The 15,349-nt window shown below is 41.8% G+C and overlaps 1 protein-coding gene across 2 annotated transcripts in view; it reads right to left on the bottom strand.

Moving 5' to 3' along the window:
* Positions 1-15,349, bottom strand: part of LOC116973362 (macoilin-like) — a 97,102-nt gene that overhangs the window by 15,842 nt on the left and 65,911 nt on the right. For both annotated transcript variants that reach the window (XM_033021346.1, XM_033021344.1), the window contains exons 5-7: positions 10,081-10,204; positions 3,718-3,896; positions 2,070-2,526 (exon numbers count right to left, since the gene is read on the bottom strand). In XM_033021346.1, coding sequence (XP_032877237.1) covers positions 2,070-2,526; positions 3,718-3,896; positions 10,081-10,204 — 760 coding nt within the window. The remainder of the gene's footprint in view (positions 1-2,069; positions 2,527-3,717; positions 3,897-10,080; positions 10,205-15,349) is intronic.

Raw genomic sequence — 15,349 nt, 5'->3', positions numbered from 1 at the left:
AGCATCTCTGTAGAGGATGAATGGGTGATAAAGGGTCTTGATCTAAAACGTCACCCATTCCTTCTTTCCAGAGATGCTGCCTGTCCCGTTGAGTTACTTCAGCATTTTGTATCTACCTTCGATTTAAACCAGTATCTGCAGTTCTTTCCTACACAAAACATTATTGTATAACCTTTGGTTCCTTTGCCAATTATCTTCATTCTATATTCCCTCAGTCTTGACTCCTCTACCAATGGCCGCAGATTCTCTCTATCTATGGACAGATTGGTGTTTTGGTTTGGTTCTATCTTCAGGTTGAATTAGAAGAAGAGCCCGACCCGAAACGTCATCTGTCCATTCCTTCTACAGATGCTGCCTGACCAGCTGAGTTTCTCCAGCACATTGTGTTTTGCTCAAGATTCTACCATCTGCAATTCCTTAAGTGTCTCTCCATCCATCCTCTCAACACCTTTCATAATTCTAAATGCTCCTTGAGTTTCAGAGTATTTGAACCCACAATTCACCATGCACTCACTTAAATTGAAGGACATTCAACCAACAAATAAATGCAGTCTACACTCTTCATTTGTGGGAATATCAAGGGGATTGCTTGTGCTTTGCTGCTTGTGTAGACAATGTCTCAACAGTAGGAAATAGCAAATCTATGTTTTATAAATGTTCATCATTACTTCCTTGCTCTTGTATTTACGCCTCTGTTCATAAATCCCAGATTCCTATCCAGTTTTGCCCGTTGTACTTAAGTAGCTGGCACCACCTCAAACTACTCCGAGTTGGTTCTCACCAGCCTGCACCTCAGGTACCTTTGTGGTTCTCTCTGTGATTGGGGATGAAAGTCTTCAATCACCGCCTGCCGCACCCTTTGGTAGCATGCTGGCAAACAAGACCAAAACTACAGATGCTGGAATCTGAAACAAAAACAGCAATGAGGAATGGTCACTGACCCGACTTTCCACAAAAGCTGCTTTACTGGCTGAGTTCCTCCACCATCTCTGCTTTTGACCAAAAGGGGGAGTTCTGGGGGCCTTGGTAGAAGTAGAGGAGAAAGCTTGTCTTCCACAGGGGGTCAGGAAGCCCTCCAACCACATGGAGGCAACAGTGCAATGGGGCCTAGATAGAAGTGGAGGATAATGGTTGTCTACCCACAGAAGGCAAGGAAGGTCTCCAAACACACATTTGAGATAAATGAGAGGGGTCAAGGCCCAAACACCTGAAGCCGCAAGAAATCTAAATACCTCATCAGATTTATCAGAGTGGGTAAAGATATTATCAAATCCTATTGGTAGCAAATGCATAATTCACCATTCATTGATCAATACAAGACAGAAAAATCACTCAACTATCAACAAACTTAATTAGTCACTAAACCTTTCCCTCCAGCTCCTCTATCTCTTGTTGTACCTTTGCTGGCAAAGATAGAGGCAAGTTACTGGAAATTGTGGTGAGTATAACAGGCAACCTTAGGTTTGTGTATTGCAAGGCGGCATAAACAGGACAAACTGGTGGAAACTTTGTGTTAGCTCAAGTGTTCAAGTGTTCAAGTGAGTTTATTGTCATGTGTCCCTGATAGGACAATGAAATTCTTGCTTTGCTTCAGCACACAGAACATAGTTGGCATCCGTGACCTTTTGATCTGTACAGCATCACTGCTTGATTAGAGCGGGTGTTTTTGTTTTACTCTTTTTATACATTTTAATGTCTCTGGCCCAAAAGTAATTATGGTATGCATTAACATTACAATAGGATTTTTTTTGAGCTTTCAATGAACCTAACTATTCATCTAGCTTTTTCGATACTTACATATGTCACACTTTAATTTGGTTTAGTATCAAGTGATTTTTGTTTTAATTCATGCATTTTCAGAAAGCATAAGTGTTCTACAATGAAGATATGTATGATAATGGTGTTAAACGTATAGTTGTACATGTTAACAGATTGTTCTGTTTATAATGACTGAATCAGACCCTGAACCTAATGTCTTGTCATTCAACTTTATTTAACCATTGTACCTTACTAACATTTAACCAAGTATACTTCTACACTTTGGTTCGGCCAACCTGAGGATCTCTTACCGTAGCATGGCCTCTGGCTTGCTGTTCTGATGATTTAGAGAGCCATTCTCCAAGATCCCTCTGCGTGTGTTGCTGCTTTTGCTTGAGCATTTTTGCTTCTTCTCCACCTTGGCAAAAGTCACATTACCATTTGATGCACCGTGTGCCTTTGGCGATTTGTGCTTGCAGACTTTTGTGGTTTCGGCACACAAGTCATCATGGGGTAGGTTTTCAGCGCTTTCAAGTGGCTCATAATCCATTGTTTTGACAAAGTGGTTTTCCACACTTTCTGCTTCACTCATCCGAGAGTCAGTTCCTTGTAAACAATTATTGGTTGCAAGAGTTTGCTTTATGACCTCCTTCTCTTTAGCTCTTTCTTTAAAGTCCATTTCCGGTAAGGCTAAACTGTACTTCTTCCCAATGACAATGGCTCTATTTTCATGCTGGTACTGAGACCATAGTGAAAGCCCTTTAAATACTAAAACAAATAAAATAAACATTTTATAAGAACAAGATTGTAAGAAAAACAATTTTATTTGGCATTTCGAGCATCTGAAGTTTTCTAATTTTCAGTGAGGCTTATTTTATATTGCTAAGGGAATTGAATGCAAAAGGGGGAGGTAACAGTTTAGTTAAACATGGCATTAGTGTGGCCACATCTGGAGTACTGTGCTGTCCTGGTTTCATTATTTAAGGAAGGATTTTAATACATTGAAACAGTTGAAAGATATACTAGATTAATGGGCCGCAATTTGAGGTAGAAATAAGGTAACATTGTTTTAAACTTAGTTGTCCATTTATACCCTTGATGAAGTGAATTTATTTTCTTTCACAGAGCCATTAGTCTTTGACATTTTCTTCTTCAAAACAGTCTCCTGGATTATTTTTAAGACAAAGGTATATCGGTCCTTGATAAGCAAAAGTGACAACAAGCAGATGGGAATCCAGAATTGGGATTACAATTGGAAGAGTCTCGATTTTATTAAATAGTAGAATCTGAATGACCAATATACTTTCAGAACTCAGCTGGCCAGAAATCCTAAAAAATACCCAATGTGCTAAAATCTTATTGTCGATCTCTTCTGAAATTTGTCCCTCACTTCATCTGACTCTCTCAACTCTCTGACCCCCTTCCACATTTGTTCATGAGCTAACAAAAATATGAAAGGACAGAATCCACGATCTGACACTTGTAGCAGCTGGTTCATAAGGATTTTTAATAGCTTGTGGATTAAAGACATATAGAACTTGGAGGAACAGCACATCATATTTTGCTTGGGTAGCTAACACCCCAGCGGTATGAACATTAACTTCGCTAACTTCAAGTAGCCCTTTCTTTCCCTTTCCTTCCCCTTCCCCTTCCCAGTTCTCCGCCCAGTCTTACTGTCTCGGACTGTACCGCCCACTCCCGCCCACTCCCCAGACATCAGTCTGAAGAAGGGTCTTGACCCAAAACGTCACCCATTCCATCCCTCCAGAGATGTTGCCTGGCCCATTGAGTTACTCCAGGATTTTGTGTCTATATAAGAACTCTTAACGGATTCCATTCAAATATTGGATAACTACCTTCTGGTATCTCAATATGCATCCTCCATGTAAAATGTACTTTTGCATTAATCATTGTTTCAAAGAAAAGCTACATTGGGAAATGGGGAATAATTTCCAATACCTTTGTCCAATGTCTGCTCCTGGCTTGTTTGTTGCTGTTCTGTTGAGGGTAAGGCTTGCTGAAGAAGATGCATGAAAAACTCGTTCTGTTTTTGAACTTCTTTTTGTTTCCTTAATTTAATTTTGTGGTAAATGTAACTTTTAAATTTGAATCCTAAACACACCATTGGATATCCTATGCTTAAAAAAAAAGAAATAAAAATGTTACTTAAGAAAAGAGACTAAACATGGCCTTATATGATAATATTGACAACAAGATGTGGTAATGCAGCCCCTTTCCACCAGTGACATTCACCGGATTCGCAAACACGTCAAATATCACTAACAAAATCCAACGCAGAGGTAATGATATGCTGAATTTCCCTAATGCTGACTCATTTCAGTTAGTTAAAGTGTTTTTGTTCTGGAAGTCTAGACTTTTTTATGTGGGGGGTGGGGGGGGGAAGGGGGAAACTATCTTTCAGGGTCCCTACCTGGTCGGAGAGGCGGCTTTTCTCCGGGCTGCAGTTTCGACCCGTCCTCGCGGCCTACCAGCGGGCCTGGAGCAGCGTTTCCTGTCGGGGACCGCCCAGAACCACGGCTTCGGCAGCGGCACAGCGCTGGAGCGCTATCGCGGAGCGGGCGATGCCTTGCCCGGGTCACCGCGCTGGAGCGCTGTATGCTGGGACCGCTGATAAAAAAACATTGCGGAGCTGCGGGTCTGTGGAGCGGCCAGCTGCGGGCGGTGGCGTTGACTTTAACATCGGGAGCCTGGGATCTCTAGATGAGATCGCCAGTAGTGGAGCTCCATCCGGCGCGGCCTTGTTGGCTTTGGAAGCCTCGGCCTCCAGTACGGAAGCGGCCGTTCCAGGTGTCCCAAGCCGCTGTGAGGATTCTCCCGACGCCGGAGCACCATCACCCGGCGAGAACGGCCTGGAACATCGGGTCTCCGTGGAGGCAACTGTGGAGGCCTTAATAGGCCCGACTATGGGTGAACTGGGGATGGGGACTGGACATTGTGCCTTCCCTCATAATGGGAACCATTGTGGGGGGATGTTCTTTATGTTTAAATCTCTTATTAATGTTATGTCTGTATTCTTTCTTTATGTGCTGCATGGCAAGAAGCATTTCACTACACCTAGGTGTATGTGACCATTAAAATATATTCTATTCTATTCTATTCTATTCTATTCTATTCTATTTAAGTTAGCCTTAATGCCTGTGGCTTCAAAATCATTAAATTATCCCCATATACCTGTGTCCTGTATCTCTAGTACACCATCCCCCAAATACAGAACAAGTGTAGTTCAAAGCAAGAGATGTGCTGTGAATCAGGCGTGAATCACAATCTTTCCTACCCTTCATGAAGTAAAAGCACTTCCCTATCGTTAGCATTTTCCCCACAAACAACGCGTGTATGTTTATACGCTTCTACCATATTTGTTATTTGAGACTTTTTCAATATAAAAGTGAGTGGTTTAAGAAAGAACTGCAGATTCTGGAAAAATCGAAGGTAGACAAGAATGCTGGAGAAACTCAGCGGGTGAGGCAGCATTCAATGGTCAATGCTGGAGTATGACTACCCAGGGGAAATATGAGGTGCTGTTCCTCCAATTTGTGCTCGGCCTCACTCTGGCAATGGAGAAGGCCCAGGACAGAAAGGTCGGATTCGGAATGTGAGGGGGAGTTGAAGTGCTGAGCCACCGGGAGATCAGGTTGGTTAGTGCGAACTGAGTGGAGGTCAGCATCTTAGTAAACATCTTAGTAATTTGGCAATCCTGTACCCTAGTGTTAGCAGTTCTGGCAGAAGCAATGTTAGACTTACATCGCATTGTGATAAAAGTGCATGTGATCCACAGATTTCTGGCTGGGTGTGTTTGTGGGTGCCACATTCGGCCTTTAATTCCCTGCTACGCCAGCACTCCGTCATTAAACTCTGTCATTTTTTCCATGTCGCTAGATCATTCACTTTTACATCCAATTTTGCACTCTTCAAAACATTTTTTCTTTTTATGTACCCATTTTTTAATAAAATTCTCCCCCCCCCCCCCCCCACTCACTCATTTTGTCGCCTCCTGCTGGCCAGCGACCATAACGGCTGCCGATGCCTGCCTCTGCCTCAAAGACGCCGCCATTTTTCACAGCACGCCTGCTCCAACCCCCCCCCCCCTTCACCTCTCTCCCTCATCCTCTCCTTCCTCTCCTCCTCCTCTCCCCCACTCCGCCCACACTCCGCCCCCACTCCGCCCTCCCTCCCCGCTGCAACCCTCCCCGTTGTTCAAATTGCGCAGAAATAACCAAAGATCCCATAGCGGCTAAGCAGCTATAGGACCTTTGCAGAGAATGAGCATTCACAGCCTGCGGCTCGACTCATGCACGCCCGCTTCAACCCCCCCCACCCTTCACCTCTCTCCCCCATCCTCTCCTTCCTCTCCCCCTCCTCTCCCCCACTCCACCCCCACTCCGCCCTCACTCGGCCCCCTCCCCCCCCGCTCCAACCCTCCCCGTACTCGCCTTCTGAAGCGTAGAGTTCTCCTCCCTCCCTTCTCCCCCCCCCCCCCTTTCTCCCCATCGGCCGGCCCTGTTCTCCCTCTCCCTTTCTCTCTCTCTCCCCAGCACAGTGGACAGATTATTGCGTTCAATAACCAGCCCTCGCCTCTGACGATGCGCACCCCCCCCCTCAAATTCTCCCCACTCCCTCTCCCCATCCGCTCCCTCTCCAGCCCTCACGCTCCCTCTCCCCCTTCCTCTCCCCTTCATCTCCCCCCTTACTCTCCCCCCTTACTCTCCCCCCTTACTCTCCCCCCTCCTCCCACCCTTCCTCTCCCCTCACCCCCTCCTCTCCAATCTCTTCCCCCCTCTCTCTCCACCCACTCCCCCTCTCCTCCTCTGCACCTCTCTCCCCCCTCCCCATCCGCTCCCTCCCCACTCTTCCCCCTCTCTTCCCCTACCCCTCTCCACCTCCATCCCCATTCTTCCACCCTTTCCCCCCTCTCTCCCCCCCTTTCTCCCCCCTCTCCTCCCCCCCACATATACACAGCTAAAAAATAATAAAAACCAGAATCAAAAACATACATTTAATGAGACAAAAAAAGTTTTTAAAGACAGACGGACTGTAGTCGAGCCACTGCCATTAGGCGCCACCACACTCCAGAACCTATTGAATAAGTATTCCCATACTACACTATCAAATGCCTTCTCAGCATCATGTGAAATGACACATTCTGGAGTTTTATTTGACGCCGTATATACAATATTCATTAATCTCCTAACGTTAAAGTATGAATATCGATTTTAAATAAAAACCTGTCTGTTCTTCAGAAATTATTTGCGGTTAAATATTTTCCAATCTCATAGCTAATATTTTTGAAAGAATTTTGGAATCTACATTTAACAGTGACATACAGTGATCTTTTTTACGAATTAAAGAGATAGATGCTTCATAAAAGTATTGTGGTAATATATTCATTAAAAAGGCTTCTTTAAAAACCTTGCATAGCCAGGGGGACAGTAAACTTGAAAAATACTTTAAAAAATCCACTGTATACCCATCTGAACCGGGAGCTTTACCAGAATTCACTGAAAGGATTGCTTTCTGTATTTCTTCCTCCGTGATGGGTTCATCTAACAACAGAGACTTATTATGTGGTAAATTTGGCAAGTTCAGCTTCTTTAAAAACTCATGCATTATAGTGGAATCCATAGGAAATTCTGATTGGTATAGGGAGGTATAAAATTCCTGAAAAGGTTTATTTATTTCATCATGATCTACTGTCAGTGTACCATCCTATTTACTCTGTCTGCTATCTATCTATCTATCTATCTATCTATCTATCTATCTATCTATCTATCTATCTATCTATCTATCTATCTATCTATCTATCTATCTATCTATCCATCTATCTATCTATCTATCTATCTATCTATCTATCCGTATGTGTTCCTGGAAATACACCAAAACGGTACACAATAGCGCCAACATTTTTGCACCGCCTTAATCACAATTGTCCTGTGGTTGTTTTGTGTGACGTTTCATTCCAAGTGATGTTATATTGTACAAGTTATTGACATTTTTAGATTTACAAAACCCCAATTTGAGAAACATTTCCAAGGCTATGACATCACAATGGGATTGTAGCCCTGCTCGCAACATTGTTGCTATCAAAGTACACTGAGTCCTGCTGGCTCTTTCAGGTGCAAACGCATTTTTCTTAAAGGCACAGTACACTGAATTTTTTTAAAAGTTTAAAATGAGGGAGGGTGAAAAGGCAAAATGAGCAGACCCTGTGCAGTTGGGGGCTATGGGTGAGTGGTGGAATATTGCCTTGGGGGAACGGTTTGTGTTGGGAGAACAGGTGAGTGGTGGAATATTGCATTGGGGAACAGGTTGAGTTGGGGAACCAGATCTACCGTGGAGGCTATGGGTGCGTGGTCAAATATTGCGTTGGGGGAACGCGTTGCATTGGAGGACCAGGCCTCCTGCGTGACAGGGGCCCAATGTGGCCCACTAGGTCTAGTAAAATCTAAACTAAAATAATAAACATTGAAAAGTTGTAGAAAGAAATCATGAGTTTAATGTAGCTCAAATTGTACATGTATTTAAATAATTTACTTGGTAAAGCTAATATTCAGTTGGAATTACTAGATAAGGACTAATAATGAAAATTACCCTGCAGGAGTCATGGCTCATTTGTTTTGAACAATTGATTTAAAAAAAAAACAATTTCAAAAGCCATCTGTGAAATCCCAGTCATTTTATAAATTAAAATAGTCAAACTTGTAAGATGAAGGGGATTTCAGATATTGTGGCTGCCGATTTCTGTTGATGCTTTGGGCCACTAGAGCAGTGGGGCAGATCCTGCCCAATTGAGTGGGACTAAACCTGCATGATATGCCAGCGGTTTATTGCTGCACTATCTACATTTACTCCTGAACCTGCTGGCTGAGTTCTGCAGGAAGATTGCATTGCTGTCATTTAGGGCATTGAGTTTGGGCTGCATGTTGAGCATAGATGGAGCATGGCTGCTTAAGCCCCTGTCCCACTGTACGAGGTAATTCACAAGTTCTCCCGAGTTTTCCCCTGATTCGAAATCGGAGAATGTCTGTAGCGGGTCCGTAGGAGTTCGTGGATGCCTCGTAGCAGCTCGTAATGCTAACGGTAGGTATAAAAAGTAACCTTTTTTTTCATCACGAGTATTTTTTTACTCGTGGATCCACGAACTCCTACGGACCCGCTACGGACATTCTCCGAGTTCGAATCAGGGGAAAACTCGGGAAAACTAGTGAATTACCTCGTACAGTGCGACAGGGGCTTAAGTAGGGATGGAATGTGAGTGAAGACACTGATCGCAACAGTTTTAACTCCCATTATCAGAGGAGGCCATTTTTTATGAATGCAAGGAACTGCAGATACTTGTTTAGAAAAAAAGACACAAAGTCTTGAGTCTCAAGCATATCTCGACTGGAAACATCACCTATCCATGATCTCCAGAGATGCTGCTTGACCCAGCTGAGTGATTCCAGCACTTTTCTTTGTGGTTGGATGAAAGTGCTGTGATTATTGCTCCATTTTAAATTCCCAATTTTAACCAATGGCTTTTCATTATAAATAATTATTTTTCTGGATGTTTGGTTTCAACACCTTGAGTCATACTGTTATACAGCATGGAAATAAACCCCTTGGTCCATTTAGTCCATGCCAACCATCATGCACCCATTTACACCAATCCCATTGTATTCTCCCCTCATTCTTGTCAGCTCCCCTCCTAACATGCAGCATTAGCCTGCACATTAGGAGGGCAGATTACAACATTGCTGTGGTCTGTTAACCTACTAACCCACACTATCTTTGGGATGTAGGAGAAACCTGGAACATGTGGAAGAAACCCACATAGTTCAGGGAGATCGTGCAAAGTCTATAGAGACAGCACCAGAGGTCTGAATGGAATATGGGTTTCTGAAGTTGTGAGGCAGCAGTTTTCCCAGCTGCACCACTGTATTAGGGAACAGAGTTTCAGCTGCACCACTGTATTAGGGAACAGAGTTTCAGCTGCACCACTGTATTAGGGAACAGAGTTTCTGAATTCTTAATCTGCAACTCGAAAATGTGGACAATGGTAATTCATTGAATCACACAATAGCAATTGCTGCACACAAAATGCTCAGATAAGCCTTGAATCCATTTTGAGTTCCATCATCTAATATGTACCGACATTGATACTTAGTGGAGAAATCTCTGAGGACAATTTTTGAAATCTCTGAAACACCAGCAACACAATAGCATGAAATCATAAGACAAATAGCATATTTAGTTGTCATCTTCATATATCCGGTTACATTTGCACCATCTCATAAAGTCCAACACTTGCTGTATTCTCTGACTTACCAATGGGCTGCAAATGGCCGGCAAAGATAGGCGTTGTAATTTCTCAAATCCTTGAACCTGAATGTTGCTTCTATGTAAATAAAAAGTATCCAAAGTGACAAAGTAGACAAGCAAACGCCCCTTTCTGCAAGGAAACAATAAATTGTTTTAGAAAATGGATAAAGGGATCTGGTCATTTACCATTCATAAATTCAATTACAAACGAATAATTTAATTAATCATGAAGTCTGCTTCGCCATAGCATGTTGACATATTTTACAGAATGTGTGTCAAGCATAAATTTGATTTCCAAAGTAATTTTGTAGAAAATGAATCAGAAGTCCATTGTTACTCATATTTCTCTGTCAATCTATTGTTCTTTCAAATTTTGCAATTTCAATGTAATGCACAGGTACAGGCCCATTACTACGATCAGCTCTTACCACCCTCCCTGGCAAGTGTGTTCCAGGCACCCACCATTCTCTTTGTAAAACAACGTGCCCCACACATTTTCTTTAAACTTTCCACCTCTGACAAAACTATGTCCTCCAATAATTGTGTACTGAATTGCTGAATACTCATACTACTGAATAATAGGAAGAAGCTAACACTTAAAGATGGGGCTTATGAAATAGAAAGATCAATATATTACTTCAAATGGTGGTGCTGGAGGCCTTCCTGCCTTAGAAGACCTGCCTTATTGAGGTATGTGGTATGGTAGACAGCGAGGCAAGCAAATCTGAAGAATGTTTCTAAATTTATTGAGAAGATCAGTCTAAAGGTGAGCCTTGTAATGGAACGCTCAGTTGGAATAGTGGAAACAAATATCAAGTAAATACTGAGGAAGTAAATACAATGTGAAAGCTTCGGGAAGCTTATGAATTAGTTACCTCCATAGACTCTAGTCTGCATGTCTGTTTGTGGAAATGAACCTAGACGATCCAAATGGCCAAATTACTATTAATTCATGGAATGTTACAGACTGGAAGAAAATGCCTGCTTTTCTTAAAGCAATTGGTTGATAGAAATTAAACTGTGATTATTCCAGCCCGTTATTTTGGACCAGCATTTTATTAATCCATTTCATTAAATCACATTGCTGTTCGTGACTCATAAATTCTGCCACACACCTACTCCAGCAATTCTGCAAATAACTGAGATAGTTCATTCAAATTTATTTGGTTAAAAATAACTCCCATGTTGTATTATGATATTGGAATTGCAAATGATAATTGCATAATTTAAAATTCTGTTGGATGAATTAAGTAGCAGTGTATAGTTGGAATTGCTGGGGAAACCATCAAGATAGTGTGGCACATGAAGGAAATGAAGAGTGGGGATGGTAACCAAAAAAACAAATTAGAAATGAACACAGGTTGTTAATTAAGTGATCATGGAGGCTCTTGAATGAAATGCATCCAAGGAGAGAGATGTTGTTTTGTGCCCAAGGGAGGAAATCTGGGACAACCGTGAGGGAATTTTCAGACACTGCGAGAATCAGTAAACAGTGTCTGGAAATGTTCAGAGAACTGAAAGGAGTAAGTAAGCAAGGTAACATCCCATCCACTTCCTATTTTAAACAATGAGCATCATTAGAAATAACACTATTTATCCTCCAACATTAAGAGCTACGTAAATTACCCTTCACACCGAGTATGTTTGAGAAGTTCATTAACTGCATATGTTATAATGAACTATTGTATTTCGCAATATAAGAATTCCTTACGCAATGAACCTCTGAATCCTTTTATTCACTGTCATAGGATGAAACTCCAAATGTTGCACCAGCTGTCTGAGTCTACCTGAGAAAATCCCTGATGGAAGTAGCAAACTGGAGACTTCCACGACATCAGAGAGGAAACACGCACAGGCCTCTGGGATTCTCACCAGGGGGATTAGCTTGTGCTGCTAATGAATATACAGAGTACAAGGAAAGTGGAAGAGTCAACGGCGTGTGCTATCTCCTCAGCAGAGTAAAGGGAAAAATTCAGCCTTGAGTTTCAGAGTATTTGGACCCACAATTCACAGGCACTCCACCTGAACTAATAGATGTTCAAACAACAGATAATGCAGCCTACATTCTACATTTGTCGGAATATCAAGGGGACTACTTGTGTTTTGCTGCCATTAGTGGACAATACTGTAACAGTAGCAAATATGCTCCGAAGTAGTCAGAGGTTCTGTTGTAGAAAGTATAACTGACACTCGATGGCTCAGGGGTACAGCCCACGGGAAATTCAATTTACATATGGGATCAGCAAATATCAAGTAAATACTGAGGAAGTAAATGCAATGTGAAAGCTTCGGGAAGCTTATGAATCAGTTAATAAAAATAAGTCAAATATAGACTCTTCCATAGACTCTACTCTGTAGGTCTGTTTATGGAAATGACACCTTGACGATTCAAATGGCCAAATTAATAATTCTTGGGATGTTACAGACTGGAAGAAAATGCCTGCTTTTCTTAAAGCAATTGGTTGATAGAAATTAAACTCTGATTATTCCAGCCCATTATTTTGGACCTGCATTTTATTAATCCATTTCATTGAATCACATTGCTGTTCGTGACTCAAATATTCTGCCACACACCTACTCCAGCAATTCTGCAAATAACTGAGATAGTTCATTCAAATCTCTTTGGCTAAAAATAACTCCCATGTTGCGTAATGATATTGGAATTGCAAATGATAATTGCATAATTTTAAATTCTGGGGGATGAACTAAGTAGGTGTGTAGGTTGGAATAGCTGGGAAAACCATCAAGATAGAGTGGCACGTGAAGGAAATGAAGAGTGGGGATGGTAACGAAAACACATATGGGATAACCTTAAAGTCATTAGTTCTCAGTGTCCCACAGCAAAAGCACCAAAATGGACCAGATTCCTTTTCTAGTTGGTAATGACAAAAGGATAAATGCTAATGAGGCCATACAAGAAAATAAGAGCAAGATTAGGCCAGCAGGCCCTCAAGTCTGCCTGCCATTCAGTCTGGTTATAGAAAAGCACAGGAGGGGAAGCATTAACTTCTGCTGTTGAGAATTGCAATTGCAACATTAACTAGGTAGTACCAGCAGCTTAGATAACCATCAAGATATTGTGGAACTCGAAGAAAAGGAAGAGTAGGTATGACTACCGAAGAAAGAATCAGAAATGAGCCCAGATTCTTAATGAATTGATAATTGAGACTATTGAATGAAATGCAGCACTGGGGCGAAATGCTGTTTAGTGCCACAGGAAGGTTTAGTCTTTCCTGCTTTGATGCTCATTTTCTTTTACTACATCCTTGTGAAGATATTTGGAATACTTTTGAGTGTTAAAGGGGTTTTATAAATGCGTGTCATTCCTTAATTCTCCTTAAAATTAATGTATGTCAACTGCTCAATGGATGTGTTCCCACATGTCAGTCCCCCAGGTAATATTACATAGAGCTTCTGCAGCTGTTTGAAACAAGAGATGAGATACAAATGGAGTGTGATGATTATATTCACAAAGTGGACACATCTGCCATAACAGATGACTCTCATGGCTTGTAAATTGGCATAATCTATAGAGTGAGCTTCTGTGCATACTGCTTCAGTCCTTTTCTCTACCTCTATTAAAACTGGAAACTTATGAAACCAAAAGAATGTCAAGGACAACACCAGCCGGACAACAAAATCTATTCTTTGTAAACAGAATATAACTTCTGTACACCATCATTTCCATTCTCTCTTCACAGTCATTCAGGCCAACTAAACTAACTAAACCCTTCTGAGCGCCAAAATACGTCTGGTCAATTCAGAAAACAACCTGCGACTTTCAAGGCAATCAAACACGTTTCAGGAAATCACACCAACTAGATGCATGATGCGAAGTGAGCCTCACAACTTCTCCATGTGGACTTGTTGGCCACTCTCAGGAACTTATCCTGTTCTTTCCCGAATGCTTGCAGCAAAGCCATGCTTTCTGCAATCGCCGGCAACTTTTTCCAAAGGTTGTTAACTGTAAAAAAAAACCCTACTGACATCTAAACTTGCTTAATGTCTATTTAACACATATCCATTCTGGACTCCTTAGCTTCAGAAACAACATTAAACCTGTCTAATTATTTCATTATATAAAAATATTTCAATCAAATCTCTGTGATGTCTCATTAAATGCGGGAACACTCATACTCGAACATCTTACTGTGGTTTGAGACCAGAACGTTGAAATTATATCAATGAATCATAGCCTCTCCATGTTCAGATTATCTCCCAGCAGGTAAAGGGATAAAATATTTATTCCTTTCTCAGGCATTTCTGGCCATCTCAATTGGTGCATGCAGTTAGTTCACCACTTTTACCTCATCAGTAATTATTCTGGTTAGTATGGAGGCTTTTCTTTGTCATCATTTTGATCTTAAAATAGCATCAGCACATGCTGAGTTCACACGGATGGTGAAAATGAGTCCTTTGTTGATTGATTGAATTGATTGAAAGATACAGCAAAGAAACAGGCTCTTCAGCCCAGCCCACTGAGTCCACCCGTTCACACTAGTTCAGTTATCCCACTGTTGCATCCACTTTATGGGCAATTTTACAGAGGCCAACTAACCCACAAACCCATACTTCTTTGGGATGTGGGAGGAAACCGGAGCACACAGAGGAAACCCACGTGATCATAGGGAGAATGTGCATACTCCACACAGTTAGGATCAAACCTGGGTGTCTGGCACTGTGAGGCAGCAGCACCACCAGCTACACAACTGTGCCACTCATTTGATGCCATTATACTTGCGAATTACCAAATAAATGACCTCTACCAGAGAAAGCATCTTCTTAAATGCTAGGATGATCATTTAAAACTTGCCAGTCATCACATGATATTGCAATCTCGGTAAATTCCTTGTTCTATAATGGAATGTTTAGCATCTTAATATAAATGTCCCAATAACTCCACTGTGGAGCTACTGTGAGGTTTATGGAGAAATCGGGTGTACAAGCCAGGAGAGACACAGGTTTAATGGCAGGTCAATGCTAAAGTGACAAATCTTAAATTGTGACAGTAGCACTCCATGCCCCTGAAAATCATGCCACATTATTCTCCTCTGGAAAGTGCCTATGTGTGGGCATTTGGAATAGTTAGTTGTAGGGCCCCTGAAGCTGAAAGTCTGCAGTTCCTCATGGTCAAATTCCCAGGAGAAGGATAACCAATGCTGCAAGATAGATAGCACAATAAATTAGCCTGAGTCAATGCACTGGAGAAAGGAAAACTTTGGTTAAGGAAGGTACTCATTTTTTTTAAATTTCAGGTTTTGATTAATCTCATTCA

Source organism: Amblyraja radiata, chromosome 5 (assembly GCF_010909765.2).
Source record: "Amblyraja radiata isolate CabotCenter1 chromosome 5, sAmbRad1.1.pri, whole genome shotgun sequence".
Taxonomy (NCBI): Eukaryota; Metazoa; Chordata; class Chondrichthyes; order Rajiformes; family Rajidae; genus Amblyraja; species Amblyraja radiata.
Note: the sequence above shows the minus strand (reverse complement) of the source record. Positions and strands in the feature narration are given on the sequence as shown.